Source organism: Narcine bancroftii, chromosome 5, assembly GCF_036971445.1.
Source record: "Narcine bancroftii isolate sNarBan1 chromosome 5, sNarBan1.hap1, whole genome shotgun sequence".
Taxonomy (NCBI): domain Eukaryota; kingdom Metazoa; phylum Chordata; class Chondrichthyes; order Torpediniformes; family Narcinidae; genus Narcine; species Narcine bancroftii.
In genome coordinates this window covers 210,536,586-210,558,427 of record NC_091473.1, presented here as the reverse complement: position 1 = coordinate 210,558,427, position 21,842 = coordinate 210,536,586, and the positions used below count along the sequence as shown (strand labels likewise).

The 21,842-nt window shown below is 46.3% G+C and overlaps 2 protein-coding genes across 7 annotated transcripts in view; one reads left to right on the top strand and one right to left on the bottom strand.

The window, feature by feature from the left end:
- Nucleotides 1-8,511: 8,511 nt before the first annotated feature.
- Nucleotides 8,512-21,842, bottom strand: part of LOC138764694 (diacylglycerol kinase beta-like) — a 137,305-nt gene continuing 123,974 nt past the window's right edge. For 4 of the 6 annotated variants that reach the window (XM_069940923.1, XM_069940922.1, XM_069940921.1 and 1 more), the window contains 3 exons: nucleotides 19,737-19,857; nucleotides 19,574-19,634; nucleotides 8,512-9,201 (listed from right to left, as the gene is read on the bottom strand). In XM_069940923.1, the coding sequence (XP_069797024.1) occupies nucleotides 9,127-9,201; nucleotides 19,574-19,634; nucleotides 19,737-19,857 (257 nt within the window). In that variant the 3' untranslated portion in view covers nucleotides 8,512-9,126. Of the gene's footprint in view, nucleotides 9,202-19,573; nucleotides 19,635-19,736; nucleotides 19,858-21,842 lie in introns of those variants that run through there. The other 2 variants (XM_069940924.1, XM_069940925.1) reach the window with 2 other exon arrangements.
- Nucleotides 10,862-17,016, top strand: LOC138763004 (uncharacterized). Its single transcript, XM_069936484.1, has 2 exons — nucleotides 10,862-11,780; nucleotides 13,855-17,016. Exon 2 carries the CDS (start codon nucleotides 16,213-16,215, stop codon nucleotides 17,014-17,016), a length of 804 nt encoding a protein of 267 aa, XP_069792585.1. The 5' UTR covers nucleotides 10,862-11,780; nucleotides 13,855-16,212.

Here is a 21,842-nt window from a genome sequence, read left to right as displayed (position 1 = left end):
CTTTACTTCCTACATTCTATTATCTATCCTTATCCTATTCATACTGGCTTTATTCATTATACGTATATCCATACTAGCTTTCTTCATCTCTCATATTTTCATATTAGTTTTACTCATCTCTCACAATCCTCACTTTTCTTTCAGCTACACTTCGTGAATTCTCAACTGGAATATATTACTTGTAAACTTGGTCTTTTTCCCAGCGAGTTAGTAAACGAACTGCAGTCTCAGCATCATCAGACAGAATTTGGGAAACATACATCCTTTGGGTTATAAGTGATCTGACGAGGGGTCCGTTGAATTAAATACTGCACACAAGTCTTTAGGCAGGGGAGCACCATAATGGCCAGAATAGCGAGTCCAGCTGCTATAAGGGCTGTGGGTATCAGACTCCAGTTACCAATAAAAAGTCTAGTCTATCCCACACCGGACCAAGGTTGCCAAGTCTGAACCTGGGCATGGGAAGATTTTCGAACTCCTGAAGAAGTGTCTTTAACCGCCTGACCATTGTGAGCATTGTCATTAACCAGTCTTTCACAAACGTTGCCTTCAGCAGCCAACGAGTAATCGAGAGCCAGGCGGTTTTGTTGAACTGTGGCTCGTCTCTGTCGTCTTTCTTCAGCCCATAAATTCAGGGCCATCGCTGTCTGTTCGGTGATGATCTCCAAGGCTGCCTGGAGTCTGATTAAATGATTTAAATGCCAAGCAGCTGTGGTGTTCTGGAGCAGCTTACGTCGTTTACAACTGGAACTCCCCTTACAGTGGTGGTTCTTAACATTCCGAATGTCTGTGTGACCCAAAGGATGATTTACAGGAGACCAAGTTGGGGAGGGGTGTTTCTTGTCACTTAACCTGTGAGTTGCAGCTTGTCTGTGAACATTAGCATAAGTATCACTGAACCTGAGTTGCAGCCTGTCTGTGAACATTAGCATATGTATTCACCCTATCTCTGCTACATGTACAATCCTGACTAACATTCTGTCTGTCATTGTCCCACTATCTTCTTTGTGCTATCTCTTTAAAACTCCTCTTTTTAATATCTGTAGAGGCCGAAATACAAATCAAGTCTACTCCCCTAGGGCCATTCTGTTCCCCTGGTCCATGTTGGGATCCTAATATTAACCCATACTAAATAAGGTACCCCACTATGACTATACTCTATACCTGCGCCCTGTCTGCATTCTAAAGGTAAATAATTGGCTCCTCTGCTGCCCCTATTCCAGGAGGACTTAATACATTGTGAGTAATTTGGTGATTTCCCAAAAATTGGGAACCAACAAGTAAACAAAACAGCAAATGATACAAACAACATTACAGCACTTTTTCCTGGCATAATGTAACTTTCAGATCAGAAGGATGAAGGACTGCACGCCAGGTGGAGGGTAGATTATCAATGTCTTTAGTCCATGGATCAGCAGCTTGTTTAATTCGTTGTATGTGAGTCCACCTCTTTTCTTTCATTCGCACGGCAGTGTCTGTAATCAAAAGTACACAATAGGGGCCGTCCCAGACAGGTTTTAGTTGGTGATCTTGCCATGCTTTTACATATACCCAATCACCAGATTTAATAAAATGAATAGGATGCTCCAGGGGTGGGTTTTGAACTAATAAACCCTTCTGTCTTAATTAACTGCCAATGTTTTCCCAGGATTTATTAGTTCACGATCCTGTTTACTTGGTGAAATGCCAATTGAAAGTGAATAGCTGCAATTTAATGCCTTATCTGTTTTTACAATAGTTTCCAAAATTGCTGTGGGGCAAGACACCGTTTACCATAACAATCTGACATTTCTTTGTGTTAGTGTAAATGTTATATTTAGAATTATTGTAAAAAGAAACACAAACCATATTTCCATGGGTTTTGAATATATTAGACCTTATTAAAATGCAGTTGAAGCTGTTTGTCTGTATGGGGCAACCAACCTGCAATTTGTTACAGTGAGTACATAACAGACACTGCAGCACAAGAGCCCCTGCGAGAGAACTTGAAACATATTCAACCTTTAGTTCTGCCTTAAGTACACAATTAGCCATAATGATTCGGCGAGTGATATTAACTGTATTCTAAAATGAATTTATTTTAAAAATAGCCGAGTGGGAATAAGGCATGTCTTTGTCACTGCAGACGACAACGAATTTGACGATTATTTAACGTCGCTATTGAAATTTAAACATTAAATGCCTTGCGCCAAAGCCCACAGGAGCTGGCCTTATTTAAAGCAATCTGTAAAACCGGCACCGAAAAACATTTAAAATATGTTCTTATGAAGATTGCACACACAATCATTTAAGTACAGGCTAGTTTTTATTATATTCCACTTAAAGTACTGCTGCATGAATCCTGGAGCTTGTGGAGTCATTATTGAATCAAGAAATATTGGTGCCATGCCAATCTCTCTGTAACATGCCGATTTTTCCAGTCCTTAAGCCGAGACGTACTGAATAGCATCTGGTACAAGATCTGTGAACTATTAATGATATTGTTATGCCTATGCACCAAATTGTTCTGAACTATGCCACTAATTTAAATCATATTCCAGCTATTGCAGTACTCACACACCACCTGTTCGCAGGTTTATTTCTCCATTAAGCTAAATCCAGACGCGCAGGGTTTACCTCCGTGCACACACATTGCCGGCACAACACAAAAGTGTCTTTGCAGCGGCCAATATCACTTTCCATCAGCTGGTATAAGTTTGCAATCAACATTCAGTGCCGGCCCTCCTGATGTCTAATGAGACACACCACATGACTCAAGCATGTTTGAGCCTCTCTGAACTCTATTAGCGAACCCGTATTTGACCTTCACAACTGCAGTACTATTAACCCAGCAGTCTTTTAGACACCACTTCCAGATGAATTTGAAAAACCAGATCATGATTATTTACAATGTAACTTCCACACGACCGGATTTAAGTTATCATGAACTAAATTACAGCGGCAATACAGAGAAATTGTGTTGAGGCATGAGTTTCACTCCGGAGGAAAATGCACCAGAGAAATCAATCATTAAACTTATTGGATTCCCCAGAGGTTTCTTTATTCTCCAGAGGTGGGCGATCTTTAAGCTCACGGACCTTGACTGCTGAATGTGTAGAACAAATGTACCAAATCTATTGAGAGGACTCCATACCGCTAACTGCAAGACAGGAGCCTGGAGGCTCAGTTTCAAGTGAACAGAATACAATTCATTAGTGCCACAACACGCTTAAAGGGACATGCACACTCCCCCTTCAACTGGCTGATCCAGCCACTTTACACATCAGATCCTTTCTTTATCTTACATACACTTAAAAAAGTAAGACGTATAGAACTCACCATATTTGCACAAACATTTCTCCCTGCAAATGTTATAAAATCGCTCAACTCTCACGTACTCCCTGTGCAAAATCACATTTGAATACAATTTATTTTATAAAATGAAATTAACTGGAAGTTAAATTCACTCATTCTACAGTATTGGTAAATGATCATTTATGACATTTACATTTTATCATGAATTTTAATTAATATTGGTCAGTGACTGAAGTGAGAAGTTGTGATTTATGAAATTATCTCTGGTCTCTACTCTCCCACTCCTGGCGCTTCTTCCAACGTCCAGGAGCTGGCACACAGCCCCTAACATTTCCCTGCTGTCCCTCCACAACTTCCTTGACTGCCTGCATCAAAATCTTAGCCTTTCCTTTCTGTTTATCCTCCGACCTCGATGTATGCCCTTTGTGCGATCTGTAAAAGCTGTATGTGCCAATTCATGCCCTGTTCATGCCAATTCTCAGTCTTCTGCAATTTTCTCCTGATGTCTGGGGCTGAATTAGTAACGAAGCCCGTTAATACCAATTGTTCACCCGCTGGGGATTCTATATCCAAACCCCCATATTGCTGTATGGCCGCACGCAATATATTCAGAAATGCAGAGGGGGTCTCCTCGGGACCTTGGGGAACCTCAAATGCTTTCTTAAAATTCTGTCCCTTTGGTACAGACTCCTTGATTCCTTTTATCAGATTAACCCTATATTCCTCCATTAATGTGCGACCATCATTAGTATTCTTATCCCAATTTGGTTTTGCCAGGATGAATTTAAGTTCCCCAGGTATCACCTCTGGTCCCCCTTGGTGTTCCCTATCCTACACTCTAATCCCTGCCTGGCGAATCATTCCATGTTCATCCAAAGTGAACAGATGTTAACTCATCCCATGTATATATATTTGGTCCCAAAAATTGATCTAACTGTTCGGCACATCCCTGACGATCCTCTATCAGGGACGTAATTTCTCTCTTAAAGTTACGCACCTCCATACTAGTCAGGGGCACATTTACAAAACCGAGACCCCCTCCCATGGGAACTTCCCGTAACGGAAAATGAATCAAAGGGTTCTGCCCTTCCCTCCCGGAGGGTCTCACACTGTTCTGAATCAAAGTCTCCTCCCTCTTTTGTCAATTGAGGTGGTAATCTAGTACTTTGTGAATGGGTCATCATACCACCCCTACTTTCTTCTCCTTTCTTTAGATGTGGGGGAGGAGGGGAAGGTGAAGAGGGTAGAGCATAGGACAGAGGGGAAAGATAGGAGCCGGCATAGGAGGAGCACAAGGTGGAGGAAGGGAATGTAACACATCCCATCCTTGTGTTTCAGGGACAAAAGGTTCCTCATCCTTCTTGTCCTGACATTCCTTTTCATTCAAAACAAGTTGATCAACCGATCCACTGAGCCAGCAGGCTGCATATTCTCTGCTCTCAATATTATCTCTTTGATTTTGATAGAGCAAAATGTTCAATGCCTGACACATCCAGTCCTCATCGGATCCGAACTTTGGCCAATATACCGAATTCCCTTTTATTGGGTTTTTAACCCATTCCAGACAGCAATACCTGACCATGGTCTGTTTGTCTTTCCCGCGGGTTTTCCCCGCACCCCAATCAGATAGCATTAATCCTAACGGACTTTGCTTAGTTATCTGATCGTCCCATCCTTCCTTAGGACTATTTCCCTTGCTACTCACACCTCCCATACTAACAGGTAAGTAAAATTCCTCTTACCGGGATCCAGTAGCTATTCCTAGCATGCTTCCTTAATGTCCTCCCATCGTTTGTTCTCAATGCCTCTTCTCAGATATCACTCGCTTCATCCACTGACAAGTCACCCGCTGTCCGTGAGTCCAGCTGAATCAGCCGGGGTGCACCTACCCTCATCGTTGGGCACTCTGTCAGTGGAGGGAGTGGGATCCCGGACGAGCCCCCATTTGTGAGAAACAGAAGTACCTTCACAGAATTTGCTCGAGACAAAAATTGAGAACAAAGAACATTTATTATACAACAATGCAAAGTTGGGTGCTTCCCCTTACCCTGGGAATACACACACACACTGGGGCTCACCCAACTTTTATACAGTTTATTTCAGTATAGAAGTACCCTCCCCCTTACATTCTTCTGCCTCCTGGATGAGTTTGGCATTAGGCAATCCTGTCTGCCTACGTGCTGTTTCTGTGAACCTGGAGGACCAGGGGGTATCCTGTCCGTGTCCCATCATGTCATTGTCCTTATTCACAAACCTGCCTTTGTCCTTATTCACAGCTTCCCAACCCTCAGGGCTTACTAACTCTTATATGCAGAACTTGCTGACTCTGTCTAAGTATTGATAATGGCTTATTCGTTAATATATGCATATTAGCTTTCTTCATCTCTCTTATCTTCATATTAGTTTTACTCATCTCTCACAACATGTTCCTGGGGGTGGAGGTTAATGGAATCGTATATTTTACGGTCCGCCGTTTAGCGCCAGATATTTTACTGCTCGCATTTGGCGACAAGCATGGAATTTATTATATTTAAATTAAATATAACAAATGTAAAATTATTAATTTATTATTATTTTAATTACATATAATGGAATAACTCCTCCACACTCCCCTCTCCCCGCGGTGATGCCTCTGCGCTTCCCTCTCCCCCACGGTGATGTCTCAGCGACCCCTCTCACCCCGCGCCCCCTCTCCCCCAAGGTGACGCCTCCGACCTGGTCAGGAACCATTCAGCACCCTCTCACATCCCGGTTCTGATACCTGACACCGCTTCAGCCAGTCTCCAGCAGCCCACAGCCCTGGCGCGAGTGCCCCGACGGCAGTCTCCAGCAGCCCGCTGCCTCTGTGGATTCCTCCCCTCGAGTCGGCAGGTGCCCACCGCATGCGTGGGCCTTTCAGCCTCAGAGTCCCCTCACTGGTCCACCATCGTGGGCATTGTCCCATGGGTCGTCACTATTTTCTGGTGCCCCGTGCTAGTCCTCCACTCCCCTGGAATCGGAAACCTCTCGCAGCTGATGCTGATTTATGATGCCGGGCCAGACCCACGGTTCAAAGCATGTGCAGAGCTGATGGCAGTTGGACCCCATGGGAGCGCTGTATCCCCGCTCCTTGTGGGTCTGCACCAGCTGCCGTTACTGCAGCTTCAACAGCACAGCCATTTTCTTTTGGCTCAAGCCCGAAACATCAGTTGTGTATCTTTACTCTATATATAATGGACACTATTTGACCTGCTGAGTTTGTGAGGGGCAGAGTTGGGGTCAGGTTGTCGGAGTGCAGAGGGGAAGGGAAAATCTCACCCCCTAAGGTGGTCAGGGATTGTCAATAACCTGCTGGCATTGGACTGAATCATCTTTCTGCAAGTGCTGCCCAATCTAATGAGTGTTTCTGGCTTTTACTTCGGATTTACGGCATCTACAGCTTCCTTTTATCAAAATGTTCATCCGGAGGAATATTCGTTCCTCGCTCCTCCCTTCCCAGTGCATTGAGCACACAAAGACTTTTCTTTCTGAACCCTTTTGGATGTATTTTATGGATTTTGGGATGCTGATCATGAAAATGCCTTAAAACTTTTCCTATCACGTACCGTTTTATAGATATAACTTATTTTTTGTGATTTCCTGTCATATTTTAAGTCGACTTTGCAGTGAACTGGCATTCACTGTCTGTGTGTTCTTCAGATGCCTGGCTCCACCCCCACCTTCCCCAATATAAAGCCTGGTTTTCCCGCCTTACCTCAGATTCACCTGAGGACCATTGTGTCTACCAGCCATTGATTGTAAGCGATTACAATTGTAACGCATTGCACCCAGAGACGTGAGGAGTACAAACACGCTTTTAATAGCTTACAATCAATGGCCGGTGGAATGGCGCCTGAATGAAAAGGCAGAGGGTGAAGGGAAAAAGGGGCAAGGAGGAGGAAGGCAGGCCAGCAGCCAAGAGGAGGAAAGCTGATCATTGATCAGGAGGTGGCTCTGTGAATTCAGAGCTGGAGGGAAAGGAGAAGAGTGAGAGAGCCAAAGAGTGGAAAGCTTGAGGACATGTTCTTGTGTATGCTGTTCAATGAATATTGCAGGTGAGGCAATTGTAACAAACAGTGTCAAGGAATTCTAAAGTGGCCTTGGAATATCCAATTGGAGATCATTGGGTAACATCTCTAATAGATCTCTCATTCAAGTTATGATTAAATAGCTTTATTTTCAGTTCCTGGTCAGTTTTATCTTCCATCATGGAAAACTCTCCTCAGAAGAGGAACTTGCGAAATCCCGTTTGCCTCTCAGTTGAATCACTGTCTGGTACGGAGGCGCCAACTCTCAGGACAAGAAAAACCTCCAGCGGGTTGTTCACTCGCCCTACGACATCACGGGCGCCAGATTTCACTCCATCGAGGACATCTACAATAGGCGGTGTCTTGTGAAATCAGCCTCTATCCTCAAGGACCCCCACCCACCCCCCAAGGCTACGCCCTCTTCACTCTGCTACCTTCAGGGAAAAGGTACAGGAGCCTGAAGACGAGCAGAAGGACAGCTTCTTCGCCGCTGCCATCAGATTCCTGAATGATCAATGAACCACAGACATGGCCTCACTCTGACTTTTCATATATTATTTTTATTTATTGTTGTCAGGCTGTTTCTATGAATGTTTACACTGTGATGCAGCCACAAAACAACGGACTTTCATGAATTGCTTATCACAAAAAAATTCTGATTCTGAATAGAAACTTTCCACAACTGTATATTTAGTTAACACCCTGTAAACTGCATGCAAGATACTATTCATTCCTAGGATATACCCCAGATGTTGGTCAACGTCAGACAAAATATCACAGGATGGTGTCAGAGCAAAAGAATATGTGCTGTAATATTTCAACAGATTTCATAACAGATCAAGATCCAAGATCAAGATTCAATTCGTTGTCATGAAATAAACAGAGTCCATATTAAACGAAATTGCTTTCGTCTGCTGTAATGTAGACAGGTTTATCATCAGCAGAAATTACCTGATGTGCCTCTTACAGTCAGAGAAAGAGAAGCAAGAGAGAGTGTGTTCCCCCCCCCCACCCCACCCCCAGTGACTGAGTGTCCGTGGATTCACCTCCAGCGCTCCCGCAGAGTCCAGTCCAAACCATGACGACCCAAGCTCCAGATCCAAAACTCCGACACGACCAGGAACCCTTCAGACCCCTCTTACATCCCGATTCCGATACCTGGTCCCCCCCCCCCCCCCCCTTCAGCCAGTAGCCCAGAGCGAGTCTATTGACCGCAGTCTCCAGCAGCCCGCCGCTTCCGTGGGTTCCTTGAGTCTCAGAACCCCTCACTGCTCCGCCGGCATCTCCTTGTGAGGCACCGGTTTTCCGGTGCCCTGCGCACCAGTCCTCTGCTGCCCCAGGGTCTGTAACCCCGCGTGGCTGCTGCCATCTTGAGCGCAGGCCCCGCGATCGAGAGGTTTTAAATAAAACCATCGCCGGCTCCATTTACAGGCCGTTTAAAGGCTGTGTGGAGCTGATGGCAGTGGGACTGGGCGGCTGGACCCTGCGGGATCGCTGTAGCTCCTCTCCCCACTCTCCACAGGTCCACGCCAGCAGCCGTAACAGCAGCTCCAGCAGTGACACCAATTTTCTACCAAAGGTGCAGACCCATACCCTGAACTAGATGAAAGGAGTGAGAACATGAAACAAAGAGCACGTGACAGGCTAAAGGATCCGGGGGAGGGAGGGATAAAGGCTCTGACATAGCAGAGGATCTCAAAGAATTTCGATTTGCGTCATGTGGAGTCTCCGGTGAAGTGAAGAGCCCGGTGGGTTTGAAAGGATCGACGCACCTGTCTTGCCTGTCTCATTTCCTGGAACCCGACGACTTGGCGGAAGGTCCCATCAGCATTGGCGATTGGTTTTTATGGGTTATCTTAATCTGGAGGAGACACACAAGAGCAGTTAAACTTGGTGAAGGAATCAATGACTTCACTGTATCCGAACATTCATGACCGCTTCATAGAACATAAGGCCCTTCGGCCCTCGACGTTGTTCCAACCCATATATTCCTAAGCCCTCCCTACCCCACAACCCTCTATTTTCCTTCCATCCATATCCCTGTCTAAGAGTTTCTTAGATGCCCCTCATGTTTCAGCCTTCACCACCATCCCTGGTGAGGCACTCCAGGCACCACCTCTCTGTGTAAAAAAACCTACCCCTGAACTTCCCTCCCTTCACTTTGTACATGTGTCCTCTGGCGTTTGCTGATCCTGCCCTGGGGCACAAGTACTGGCTGTCCACCCTATCTATACCTCTCAGAATCTTGTCGACCTCTATTGAGACTCTTCTCATCCTCCTACGCTCCAAAGAGAAAAAGCCCAGCTCTGCTAATTTTGCCTCATAAGACAAGCAACATCCTGGTAAATCTCCTCTGCACCCTGTCCATAGTTTCCACATCCTTCCTGGAATGAAGTGACCAGAACTGAACACAATACTCTAAGTGTGGTCTCACCAGAGATTTGTAGAGTTGGTTCACGAAAGGTTGGTTCCCAGGGGGGGAAAGTTTATGGTTCCCGGTGACATGATAAATGGAAACCATACTGCAGTCATGGATCAATTCTACTGAGGGGAGGTCAGTTACAAACCAGAGGGCATGGGTTAAAGGTGAAAGGGGGAAAATTGAGCCCTTCTTCAGGGAATAGGCAGAATGAGGCAAAAGCAGGAAATCTCAGGATGCAGACAGTGCCGGCTGGGGGGAGGAGTCAGAACCAACATGAGGTGTTAATCGGATATGATGAGGGGAGAGGTGAGAATTGATCACGTCTGTGCGAAAGAAGACAGAGCTGGAGGAAGGGGACGGCGGGGGCAGGGGAGGGAGGTGGGTGGTTTTTAAATAATCGCCAGAGAAGTCGATTTCAATGGCATCTGGTTGGCGGGTGCCTAGTCGGAAGATGAGGTGTTGTTCCTCCAATTTGCGGGTGGTCTCAGTCTGGCCGTGCAGGAGGCCATGGACAGACATGTCAGCAAGAGAGTGGGGCAGGGAAGTGACATGGGCGGCCACTGGGAGATGCGCTCTTCTGCGGAGGACAGGGTGGAGATGCCCAACCAAGTGATCTCCCAGTCTGTGTCGTGTCCACAACAGGAGCACTGTTCGCGGTAGCTGACCACTGCCACTGGTGCGGACCCACGGGGAGTGAGGGAACGGAGGTACAGCGCTCCTGCGGGGTCCAACCACCCAGTCATCTGCCGTCGGCTCTTCAGACTTTGAATGGCCTGTTGATGGTGGTTTTAAATGAGATCCCCCGACCACGGGTCTGCACCCAAGATGGCGGCTCCTATTAATCGGCAGCAGGCATTCTGAGAGGGAGAAGCGGCGGAGTCGACCAACAGGAGAGCGACCACGGCGGCGAACCAGTGAGGGGGCTCTGCGGCTACGGAACCGGAGCGTGCAGCAGGCTGCTGGTGACTCAAGGCGAGGAACCCATGGAGGCTGGGGGCTGCTGGAGTCCGCCGCCGGGAGACTCGCACCAGGCAGCGGACTGCTGGAGAGAGGCTCGAACTGGCTGGAGGAGTATGTTGGAATCTAGGGGTTAAAACAGTATGAAATAAATGATAAATTAATAAGTGTATATTTACTGCATGGAATCTAGGGGTTAAAACAGTATGAAATAAATGATTAATCAATAAGTTTATTTGGACTGCATGAGTCAGGGAAAGAGGAATGTGGCTAAGTGGCTGTCACAGCATGGAGCAAAGTTGGCTGAACAAAATTGGCTGCTCCCAAGACACAGGGAGAGGATATGCATAAAACGATTTAGGAGGAATGCTCAACTGAAGGAGGTGGGAAGTAGCACAGGAGACACAGGCCAGATCAGAACAAAGAATGGCCCGCAAGAATCAAAGGGAATGGAAAACCAGTCTAGGAGGAAGATTAAGGCAGGAGGAGGTGTTAAAGAGAACAGCAGAAATTGGCAGGACAAGAACAGAATGGTGATTAGAGATATCTGGGGATGAAGTAATTTCTGATCAACACAACGGGATAGTCTGGCCAGGAGGATTAACATGGGAGTGCTACACCCCAGATATCTGCAAAACAGGAGATGACTTGTGATAACCCTTATGCAAAAAAATCTAGCAAAGGAAGCCAACTTTTGTTCTGTATGATAAGGTTGACCTATATAAACTGAACCAACTGGACAATAGGGGTCAGTCTCGGGGAGTAGCTCACTGGCAGGTGACCTATGAACTAACAGACTGACCCAGAGCTCTGTTAAGTTTTATTCTTGTGCTGTGTAATAAATTGACTGTTGAACCGAATACCTTCTCCTATCACTTCATTCAAAGAACGCGCTGGACTCAGACTACACTTAGACTAAATTAAGAGTAAGTTAAAGCCAGAGTCCGACAATTTGGTGACCCCGACGTGATGAAGATGGAGAAGTGACGGAAGAAAAAGATACGAAACACCGGTCGATTGTGGTGTGGTGATAACAACAAATGGCCATTCAACAAAGGGAGGTAAGCAGACGCCTGTTCAAACGAAGTTCTGCTATTGGCAAAGATAAAATTGTGTGTTGTCACTACTCTGCAAAAGACCTAGTTAAAGACAAGAATAAAACAGAAAGGAGGTTGGAATCCCTCTACGGAGGTTGAGGTCCCTCTAGGAAAAGGAGGTTGGAATCCCTCTACGGAGGTTGAGGTCCCTCTAGGAAAAGGAGGTTGGAATCCCTCTACGGAGGTTGAGGTCCCTCTAGGAAAAGGAGGTTGGAATCCCTCTACGGAGGTTGAGGTCCCTCTAGGAAAAGGAGGTTGGAATCCCTCTACGGAGGTTGAGGTCCCTCTAGGAAAAGGTTGGAATCCCTCTAAGGAGGTTGAGGTCCGGTTGGAATCCCTCTAAGGAGGTTGAGGTCCCTCTAGGAAAAGGAGGTTGGAATCCCTCTACGGAGGTTGAGGTCCCTCTAGGAAAAGGTTGGAATCCCTCTAAGGAGGTTGAGGTCCGGTTGGAATCCCTCTAAGGAGGTTGAGGTCCCTCTAGGAAAAGGAGGTTGGAATCCCTCTACGGAGGTTGAGGTCCCTCTAGGAAAAGGTTGGAATCCCTCTAAGGAGGTTGAGGTCCGGTTGGAATCCCTCTAAGGAGGTTGAGGTCCCTCTAGTAGAACGGGGTTGGAGCCCCTTGTAGCAATCTCGAGAGGTAGATTTAGACACTTGGCCAAGTAGTATAAGGTGTATTGTGTTATAGTTATTTGTTTCTATAGTGTGTAATAAGTATTTGTTTAAGAATCGTGTACCATAGTAGTGTATAATAAGTATTTGTTTAAGAATCGTGTACCATAGTAGTGTATAATAAGTATTTGTTTAAGAATCGTGTACCATAGTAGTGTATAATAAGTATTTGCTTAAGAATCGTGTACCATAGTAGTGTATAATAAGTATTTGTTTAAGAATCGTGTACCATAATAGTAATAAGTATCTGTATAAGGTGTTCGGCATTTAACTGTTTTTTCATGCACGCTGGTATTGTTGCTGTGTATATCACTGTGTTACTCACGATGTTTTAAGTACTTCTGAAAAAGGGGTAGCAGAGGTTACAGATTGTACTGTTTTACAGGGTAGAGAGGGCATAGAGGCAAGGTATTTAGAATACGGATCGGGGAAACACAGTGGGGATAGGCAGTCACACAGTGAGGCACCTGTGTACACAGACTAACCGCAAAACAAACAATGTACATTTCACACAAAGGGGGAAACTAACAAGCTAACCGCAAAACAAACAATAGACACTTCACACAACCACGAGACACATAATCCCCCAGCTGGCTCTCTCTCTGATCATCCCTGAAGGGGAACACCTGTTTTCAGGGAGCTGCTGGTCATCTAGTGGTTATACAACGTGGGAAGGGACGAAGTAGATTGCAGGGTGTCAGAATCACGAAGTCTAAAGGGTTAAAGATCAGAACGGAGATGGAAGGAGTAAATAGGGATGTAGGGCAAGAGCTCGGGGGAGACAGAGGGGTTCCCCTATCTGTAAACCGACAGTGGGAGAAAACAAGGGATCAATTACTGGGAGGAGTACCGAAGGGAGAGGAGGTACAGGCTATGGCACGATACGAACAGATATGGAGAGAGCTGCAGAATCAGGGGAAGGTGCCACAAGGATTTGAAAAAATCCGACTGGTACGGTACTTAGGAGAAGCAGAGAGGGAAGCAGCCAAGGAGGTGCAGGAACATGAGGCAAAAGGACAAGGATCTGATGTGTAAAGTGGCTGGATCAGCCAGTTGAAGGGGGAGTGTGCATGTCCCTTTAAGTGCACTGTGGCACTTGAAATTGAGGCTTCAGGCTCTTGTCTTGCAGTTAGAGGTATGGAGCCCTATCAACACATTTAATACATTTCTTCTACACATTCAGCAGTCAAGGTCCGTGAGTTTAAAGATCACCCACCTCTGGAGAATAAAGATACCTCTGGGGATTCCTATAAGTTTAATCATTCATTTCTCTGGTGCATTTTCCTCTGGAGTGAAATTAATGCCTCAGCACAATTTCTCTGTATTGCCGCTGTTATTTAATTCATGATAACTTTCCCCCATTCATCAGGTTTATATTTAAATCCGGTAGTGCGGAAGTTACATTGTAAATAATCACGGAGGTAAACCCTGCGCAACTGGATTCAGCTTAATGGAGAAATAAACCTGCGAACTGGTCTATGGTGCTGTGTGAGTACTGCAATAGGTGGAATATGATTTAAATTGGTGGCATAGTTCAGAACAATTGGGTGCATAAGAATAATAATATCATTAAGAACTCACAGATCTTGTACCAGATGCTATTCAGTACATCTTGACTTAAGGACTGGAGAAATTGGCATGTTAGAATGAGATTGGCATGGCACCAATATTTCTTGATTCAATAATGACTCCACAAGCTCCAGGATTCATGCAGCAGAACTTTTAAGTGGAATATTATAGAAACTAGCCTGTACTTAAATTATTGTGTGTGCAATCCTCATAAGAACATCTTTTAACTTTTTTTTGGTGCCTGTTTTACAGACTGTTTTAAATAAGGCCAGCTCCTGTGAGCTGTGGCACAAGGCATTTTACTTAAGGCAGAACTAAAGGTTGAATATGTTTCAAGTTCTCTTGCAGGGGCTCTTGTGCTGCAATGTCTGTTATGTACTCACTCTAACAAATTGGAGGGTTGTGCCCCATACAGACAAGCAGCTCCAACTGCATTTTAATAAGGTCTAACATATTCAAAACCCATGCAAATATGGTTTGTGTTTCATTTTACAATTTTTACACTAACACAAAGGAAAGTCAGATTGTTATTCATTTTATTAAAATCTAGTGATTGGTTATATGTAAAAGCATGGCAAGAGGATCAACTAAAACCTGCCTGGGATGGTCCCTTCTGTGTACTTTTAATTACAGACACCGCAGTAAGAACAAGAGAGAAAGGCTGGACCCACATTCAAAGAATTAATGACAAAGTGCCATAATGTTACAATTTTATTCGTTTTTTTAATGGTTTATTCAGTTTTGTGTATTTTATTGCTGTTTTCAATGAGCTTTACATTTATTGTGGTTTTATTCAGTTCTTCTTGCATTTTATTGCAGTTTTCAATGAGCTTTACATTTATTGTGTTTTATTCAGTTCTTATTGTATTTTAATGAGCTTACATGTATTCTTCATTGTTGTTTACTAATTTCTTTGGAATATTGTTCGTTAATGTTTTAAGCCCCCCTGGAATAGGGGCAGCAGAGGTTGCAATTCAGCTCCTTTAGAATGTAGACAGGGCATAGATTTAATGTATAGTCATAATGGGATATAAGGGATCCCAATACGGACCAGGGGAATTAAACAGCTTTAGTGGAGTACATCTAATTTGTATCTTAGCCTACACAGGTATTAAAGACAGGAGTTTTGAAGCGATAGCACAAAGGACATGGTGGGACAAAGACAGACAGAATGGTAGTCAGGATTGTACATGTAACAGAGAGAGAGAGAGTTAGTACATATGCTAATGTACACAGACAGGCTGCAACTCACAAGTTCAATGATACATATGCTAATGTTAGCAGACAAGCTGCAACACACAGTTAAGTCCCCCTTTCCCCCGGTGTCATGCAGTCCCTGACCTTTTCCATAAAGGAGGATGAGGAGATCTCGACTTTTTTGAGTCAGTGTAGGGAGAGTTGGACTGATAAGGCAGGAGTACACCCAGCCACAGATCCCTTGCAGACTACACTCTTTAGGGCTGCAGTAACGAGTGGACTGCCAGCTGTAGTTAGGGAGGCATTAGAGAATAACCCTGATATTCCTGGCTGCTCGAGTGAGCAATGGGAAAAACATTTGACCCATCACATGAAACGTTACAGGGCTAAGCAAAAGGAGGACAAACATACTATGGAGTCGGCACAAGTGCAACTCCTTAAGCTTCAATTGGCAGAGGCTAGGCAAAAGGCAAACGAGGTAAAAAAGATTTCCTCAAAGGGTGCAAACCAGATGATTCAGCAGCCAACGCAGCCACCACAAGGGAATAATATGAGTTGGCACCCGGCCCCATATTGGGCACCGGATCCCACCTATGTGGCCAGAATGGGAGGTCCAATGGGGGAATTCCGAGTAAGAGGGAGAGTTCGGAGTGCTCCACGAATGCAGCCAGCCGTATGTTTTGTATGCGGTCAGCCAGGACACTGGAAGAGAGACTGCCCCCTGGCTTGGGATCCTCGGGACACTGGGGGAAGGGGATATGGACCACCACAAAATGAGCATTGGGTCCAGTCCCAGAGATCGTCAGTGCCACCCCCGGTACATCAGGCACCCCATGCGGCTTTAGCTCCAAAGAGACAATTCCCTTTGCTGACAGAGGAGGAGCAATATTGCCCACAGTGACGGAGCCCGAGCACCCACGAGCAGGCTAGGTTGGCAGACCCTTTCCTGCAGATTAAAGTTATGGACATGGAAGTATCCTTTTTAGTGGATACGGGAGCCAGATTTTCAACACTCACTGGCACTGAATTTCAAGATAAAACATCATCCTCTAGCGTCCAGCTGATAGGGTTCTCGGGTACACCAGAAAATCTGCCGTTTTCTACACCACTAGTCACTTCTGTGGCAGGACAGACTTTTACACATCAATACATTTTGTCAGCCAGGTGCCCTACCAATCTTTTGGGCAGAGACCTGTTGGTCAAGTGCGGAGCATCGATCCTTTGTGGACCCAGCGGAATAGAGATTACCTTTCCAAATGGATATTCTATGAACTGTTCAGTAACTACACTGCATTCCAGTTCTCAGATGTTGTTGGCGGCAGCTGGAGGATCCGCGTCTGAGGGACAATGGGCTGACATTTACTGGGGGCTGCTGCAACCTGAGGACCCACAGAAGGGAGGGCTGCTAAAGCTTTATAATCAATGGAAGCCGTGGATCCAGACGTTACACCCGTATACCCCTCCCTCGGACCCTCCCCATATGACCCTCTTTTACGATAGGGATGGGGATGAAATGTATCAGCATGCCTTTTATGAAGAGGTAGAGGGCAGGCAATGGGAAATTAATTCGGACTACATAGTGATAGGAAAGGAGGGAGTGGCCGCTGCGGTGGCACTGACATCTGAGCAGCTGGAATGGTATGAGATGGCAGGTGAGGCCATTCCTCATGTCACCCTTGCAATTGGCACTACTCATCAGGCAAAAGATTTGGGACCGATGTGTCGGAACTTGATCAGAAATTACTTCATCCCCAGATATCTCTAATCACCATTCTGTTCTTGTCCTGCCAATTTCTGCTGTTCTCTTTAACACCTCCTCCTGCCTTAATCTTCCTCCTAGACTGGTTTTCCATTCCCTTTGATTCTTGCGGGCCATTCTTTGTTCTGATCTGGCCTGTGTCTCCTGTGCTACTTCCCACCTCCTTCAGTTGAGCATTCCTCCTAAATCGTTTTATGCATATCCTCTCCCTGTATCTTGGGAGCAGCCAATTTTGTTCAGCCAACTTTGCTCCATGCTGTGACAGCCACTTAGCCACATTCCTCTTTCCCTGACTCATGCAGTCCAAATAAACTTATTGATTAATCATTTATTTCATACTGTTTTAACCCCTAGATTCCATGCAGTAAATATACACTTATTAATTTATCATTTATTTCATACTGTTTTAACCCCTAGATTCCAACAAGTACCAGTGATCGGAAGGAACCGGGACGCGAGGGGGTGCCGAAGGGTTCTTCACCATGTTGGAGGGTTTTGATCTGGAGCTCGTGTTGCCAATGGTTTGGACCGGACTCTGTATGGCTGCGGAATCGCGGGGGGGTGGGGGGGGGGCTCTCATTTGCTTCTCTCTCTCTCTCTCTCTGACTGTAAGAAGCACTTAGGCAGTTCCTGCCAGTGGCACTTCATGTAATATGACACTGTTTTACCACTATGGTAATAAATTGAATCGTGATTCTCTTGCAAGGGCTGCTCCAGTCAGAAGATGAGGTGCTGCGGGTGGCCTCAGTGTGGCAGTGCACGAGGCTGCGGACAGACATGGACAGACTTCTGCAGGGCTTCCCTGGTTTCCGAAGCTGATTGGAGAGGTGGCAGGAAGTGGATGGCTACAACTCGGACTGCTGTGGGTTGGGTTTGAGGGGAAGGACCAAGCAGAAGGCTGAATACAAGTTTAGGAGAGTGGATGGACAGAGGGTCCTTGGGGTTCAGATCCACACGACCCTCAATAGTTCAGAAGGTCGATGGGATGCCTGTTCGGTGCGGACTAGAAGGGCCTAATGGCCTGTTTCCGTGCTGTAAATTGTTATGTTATGTTAATAGGGGGGTTGTGTTCAAGAGTCAATAGGTCATGTTCCAACTCTACAAATCTCGGGTGAGACCACACTTGGGAGTGTTGTGTTCAGTTCTGGTCACCTCATTACAGGAAGGATGTGGAAGCTGTGGAGAGGGTGTGGAGGGGATTTGCCAGGATGTTGCCTGGATTGGGAAATAAGTTTCATGAGGCAAGGTTTGCAGAGTTGGGAGTTTTTGGAGAGTAGAAGGATGAGAGGAGACTTCATAGAGGGCTACAGGATTATGAGAAGCATAAACAGTGCCTGTTTCCCAGGGCAGGATCAGCAAACACTAGAGGTCATGTGTACAAAGTGAAGGGAGGGGTTTAGGGGAGATGTCAGGGGTAACTCTTTTACACTGAGGTGCTTTGCCAGGGATGGTGGTGGAGGCTGAAACATTAGGGGCATTTAAGAGACTCTTACAGGCACATGGATGGAAGAACAATAGAGGGTTATGGGGAAGGGGGGGGGGGCTTGGTATCCTTTCAAAAGGGATATAGGGGTCAGCACAACATCAAGGGCTGAAGGGCCTGTATTGCACTGTACTATGTTCCTGGAATGTACGTCAATTCTGGGAGAAAGGGCCAGCGATGCACTGCATTGACCATCATCTGTCGAGGACATGAGGCACACCTTGTTCTCTATCTGCTGGTGGGTGGGAGAGTGGAGGGGTGGTGGGGAGGGTCATATCCCAAAGGCACGGTAGTTGGTAGGTCAATTGTCCAAGTGTCGGTGGGTGGACCTGGGGAAGCCAGTGGGTGAATAAGATAGAATAGCCTGCAGGGAAATTTTAAATATCTAATCTTTTACCTTAGTGCCATTTTCCAACACTATCCTCTTTTCTTAGTTTAGACCTACAGCACGGTAACAGGCTATTTCAGCCCACAAGTCCGTGCCACCCAATTAACCTACAACCACCCAGAAGCCAGAATCCCCAGTGGAAAATCCACGCAGACGCAGGGAGAATGTACAAACTCCATACAGACAGCAAGGGGTTCGGACCACGGTCCCGATCGCTGGCGCTGTAACAGCGTGGCGCCAACCGCTACGCAAACCAATCCTAATCGTGCTGCCTTGCATTTAGACATACAGCATGGTAACAGGCCATTCTGGCCAATGAGCTTGTGCCACCCAATTAACCTACAACCCCCAGTTTGTTTTGAATGGTTGGAGGCAACAAGAGCACCCAGGGAAATCCCACACAGATACGGAGGGAACGAGCAAACTCCTTACAGTCAGTGCAGGATTCAAACCCCGATTTCTGATGCTGTTACAGAGTCATGGTAACTGTGCTGCTCAAATAAGCAGTTGGTCAGCCTTTGAGATCAGTCCGAGTCCCTTTCAGGAAGAGACAACCGCATAATGTAGGCCAGCACTCCCATGCAGGGAGAGGGGAGGGGTCGCACCTGGAGGTGCGGTCCATGCCACCCCTGGGCCTGGAAGCAACGGGGAGAGTTTTGTCACCGGGCCAGGTCACGGGAGATGTGACTTACTGTGCAAGGGGGCTGTAGCCATGGTTCACCGTCAATCTGCATCGGCAGCAGTCGCTGGGTCCTTGGGGGGGGGGAAAGCAGAAACAGTCAGGGGCCACATGCCAGCCGGCCGGAAAGCAGGTGAAGATGGTGGGCGGTCACCGCATCGCACCCGCTCAGTTACCTGATGGTGACCTCTGTGGACTGAGCCAACCGCTTCCCGGCGCTCTTCAGACCTGCGTAGATCTGCCCCATTTCAATCACACCTTCCAGACCCACCACTTCAAGCAGTTGGTCACTCAGCTCTACAAAGCAGAAACATCACAGTGAATCCCCTTCCATCAGGTGGACTCTTCAAAATCAGAATCACGAACGAGCCACGAAATTTGTTGTTTTGCGGCAGGACCACAGTTCAAACATTTGTATAAACCACTGGGCAGGAATAGCAAACACCAGGGGATGTGTGCACAAAGTGAAGGGAGGGACATTTGGCCTTTATAAATCAAAGAATTGAGTGTGGAAGTTGGGATCTTATGTTGAAGTTATTGGCGAGGCCACACTTAGAATAACGTGCAGTTCTGGTCGCCCAGCAGCAGGAAGGATATCAATAAGATTGAAAGAGTGCAGAGAAGATTTACTATGATGTTGCCTGGTCTTTAGGAGTTGAGTGATAGGGAAAGATTAAACAGGTTAGGACTATACTCCTCGGAATGAAGAAGGATGAGGGGAGGTTTGATAGAGATTTATAAGATGATGAGGGGTTTAAACAGAGTAGATTTGATTAGGATGTTTCCACTTGGATTGGGGGAGAGGTCATCACTTTAGGCTGAAAGGGGAGAGGAAGAAGGGGAACATTAGGGGAAGGTTTTTCACTCAGAGAGTGGTGGAAGTGTGGAATGAGCTGATGTAGTGAATGCAGAATCAATCTTGAGTTTTAAAAATAAATTGGAGAAGTACATAAATGGGAGAGGACTGGAGTATTGTGGAATGAGAGCAGGTCAGTGGGGATAGCTAGTTTTATTGGTCGGCACAAACCGGAAGGGTCAAACTGCCTGTTTTTCTGTACTGTAATGTTCTATGGGGGACAACAGGGACAAGTTTTTTTTTTACACAGAGATATGGGTGTCTGGAATGTCTTGCTGGGGTGATGGTGGAGGCTGGAACATTAGGGGGCATTTAAGAGACAGGATCATGGGTTATAGGGTGGGGAGGGTTTAGTTGATAGGATAGTTAAGGAAGCCCATGGAACCCTGGGCTTCATTAGTTGGGGGATTGAGCTCATGTTGCAACTCCACAAATCTGTGGTGAGACTCCACCTGGAATATTGTGCTCACTTCTGGTCACCTCGTCGCAGGAAGGATGGTGGATGCTATGAAGAGGGTGAGAGGAGAGTTACCAGGAGGCTTCATTTGAGCTTCTGCTCTGTTAGAAACCTAATGTGATGTAAACCAGGTGATTCTTTTTCCCACCCACATCAATACATGAACGTGGGTGGCCTTGGGTACAGTCTGGAGGTTACACTGATGGGAGCTGGGCTGAGAAGTGGCGTTTAACCCAGAGAAGTGTGAACTGGTTCATTTTGGTCGATCAAATTTGAATATAGAGTACAATGTTAATGGAAGGACTCCGAGCAACACAGACGAACCAAGAGATCTTGGGGGTCATGACTTCAAAGCTGCTGCACAGGTTGACAGTGTGGTCAAGAAGGTGTGTTGTGTGTTGGCTTCATTAACCTTGGGATCAAGTTCAAGCACCAAGAGGTTAAGTATTAGACCTCGCTTAGGCCCCACTTAGAATGTTGTGTTCAGTTCATTACAGGAAAGACGTGCTCGCTGTACAGAGGGGGCAGACGAGATTCATAAGGAAGCTGCCTGGATCAGAAAGCACGCCTTATGAGGAGAGATTGAGTGAACTCAGTCTGTTCTCCTTGGAGCGACGGAGGGGTGAACCGATAGAGATGTACAAGATGACGAGAGGCATTGGTGGTGTGCATGGACAAAGTCTTTTTCCCCGGGGCTGAAATGGCTAACACGAAGGAGCATGGTTTTAAGGTGCTTTGGAGTTAGTACGGGGGTGAGATGTTCTTCACAGAGAAAGTGGTGGGTTCATGAAAGCGCTGCCGGCAACGGTGGTGGAGGCAGGGGAAGAGGATCGTTTACGAAATCATTAAACTGGTACATGAAACTGAGAGGGTACAGTCTGGAGGGTACGCAGCGGAGACATTCTAGGCGGTTGTTAGCGTGGGTTACTGGGTCGGCACAGCAGTTGTGGGCTTCTATTGAAATTTAAT

Coding starts and splice junctions, on each gene's coding strand:
- LOC138763004 (XM_069936484.1), top strand. CDS start 16,213: ATGGACATGGAAGTATCCTTTTTAGTGGATACGGGAGCCAGATTTTCA.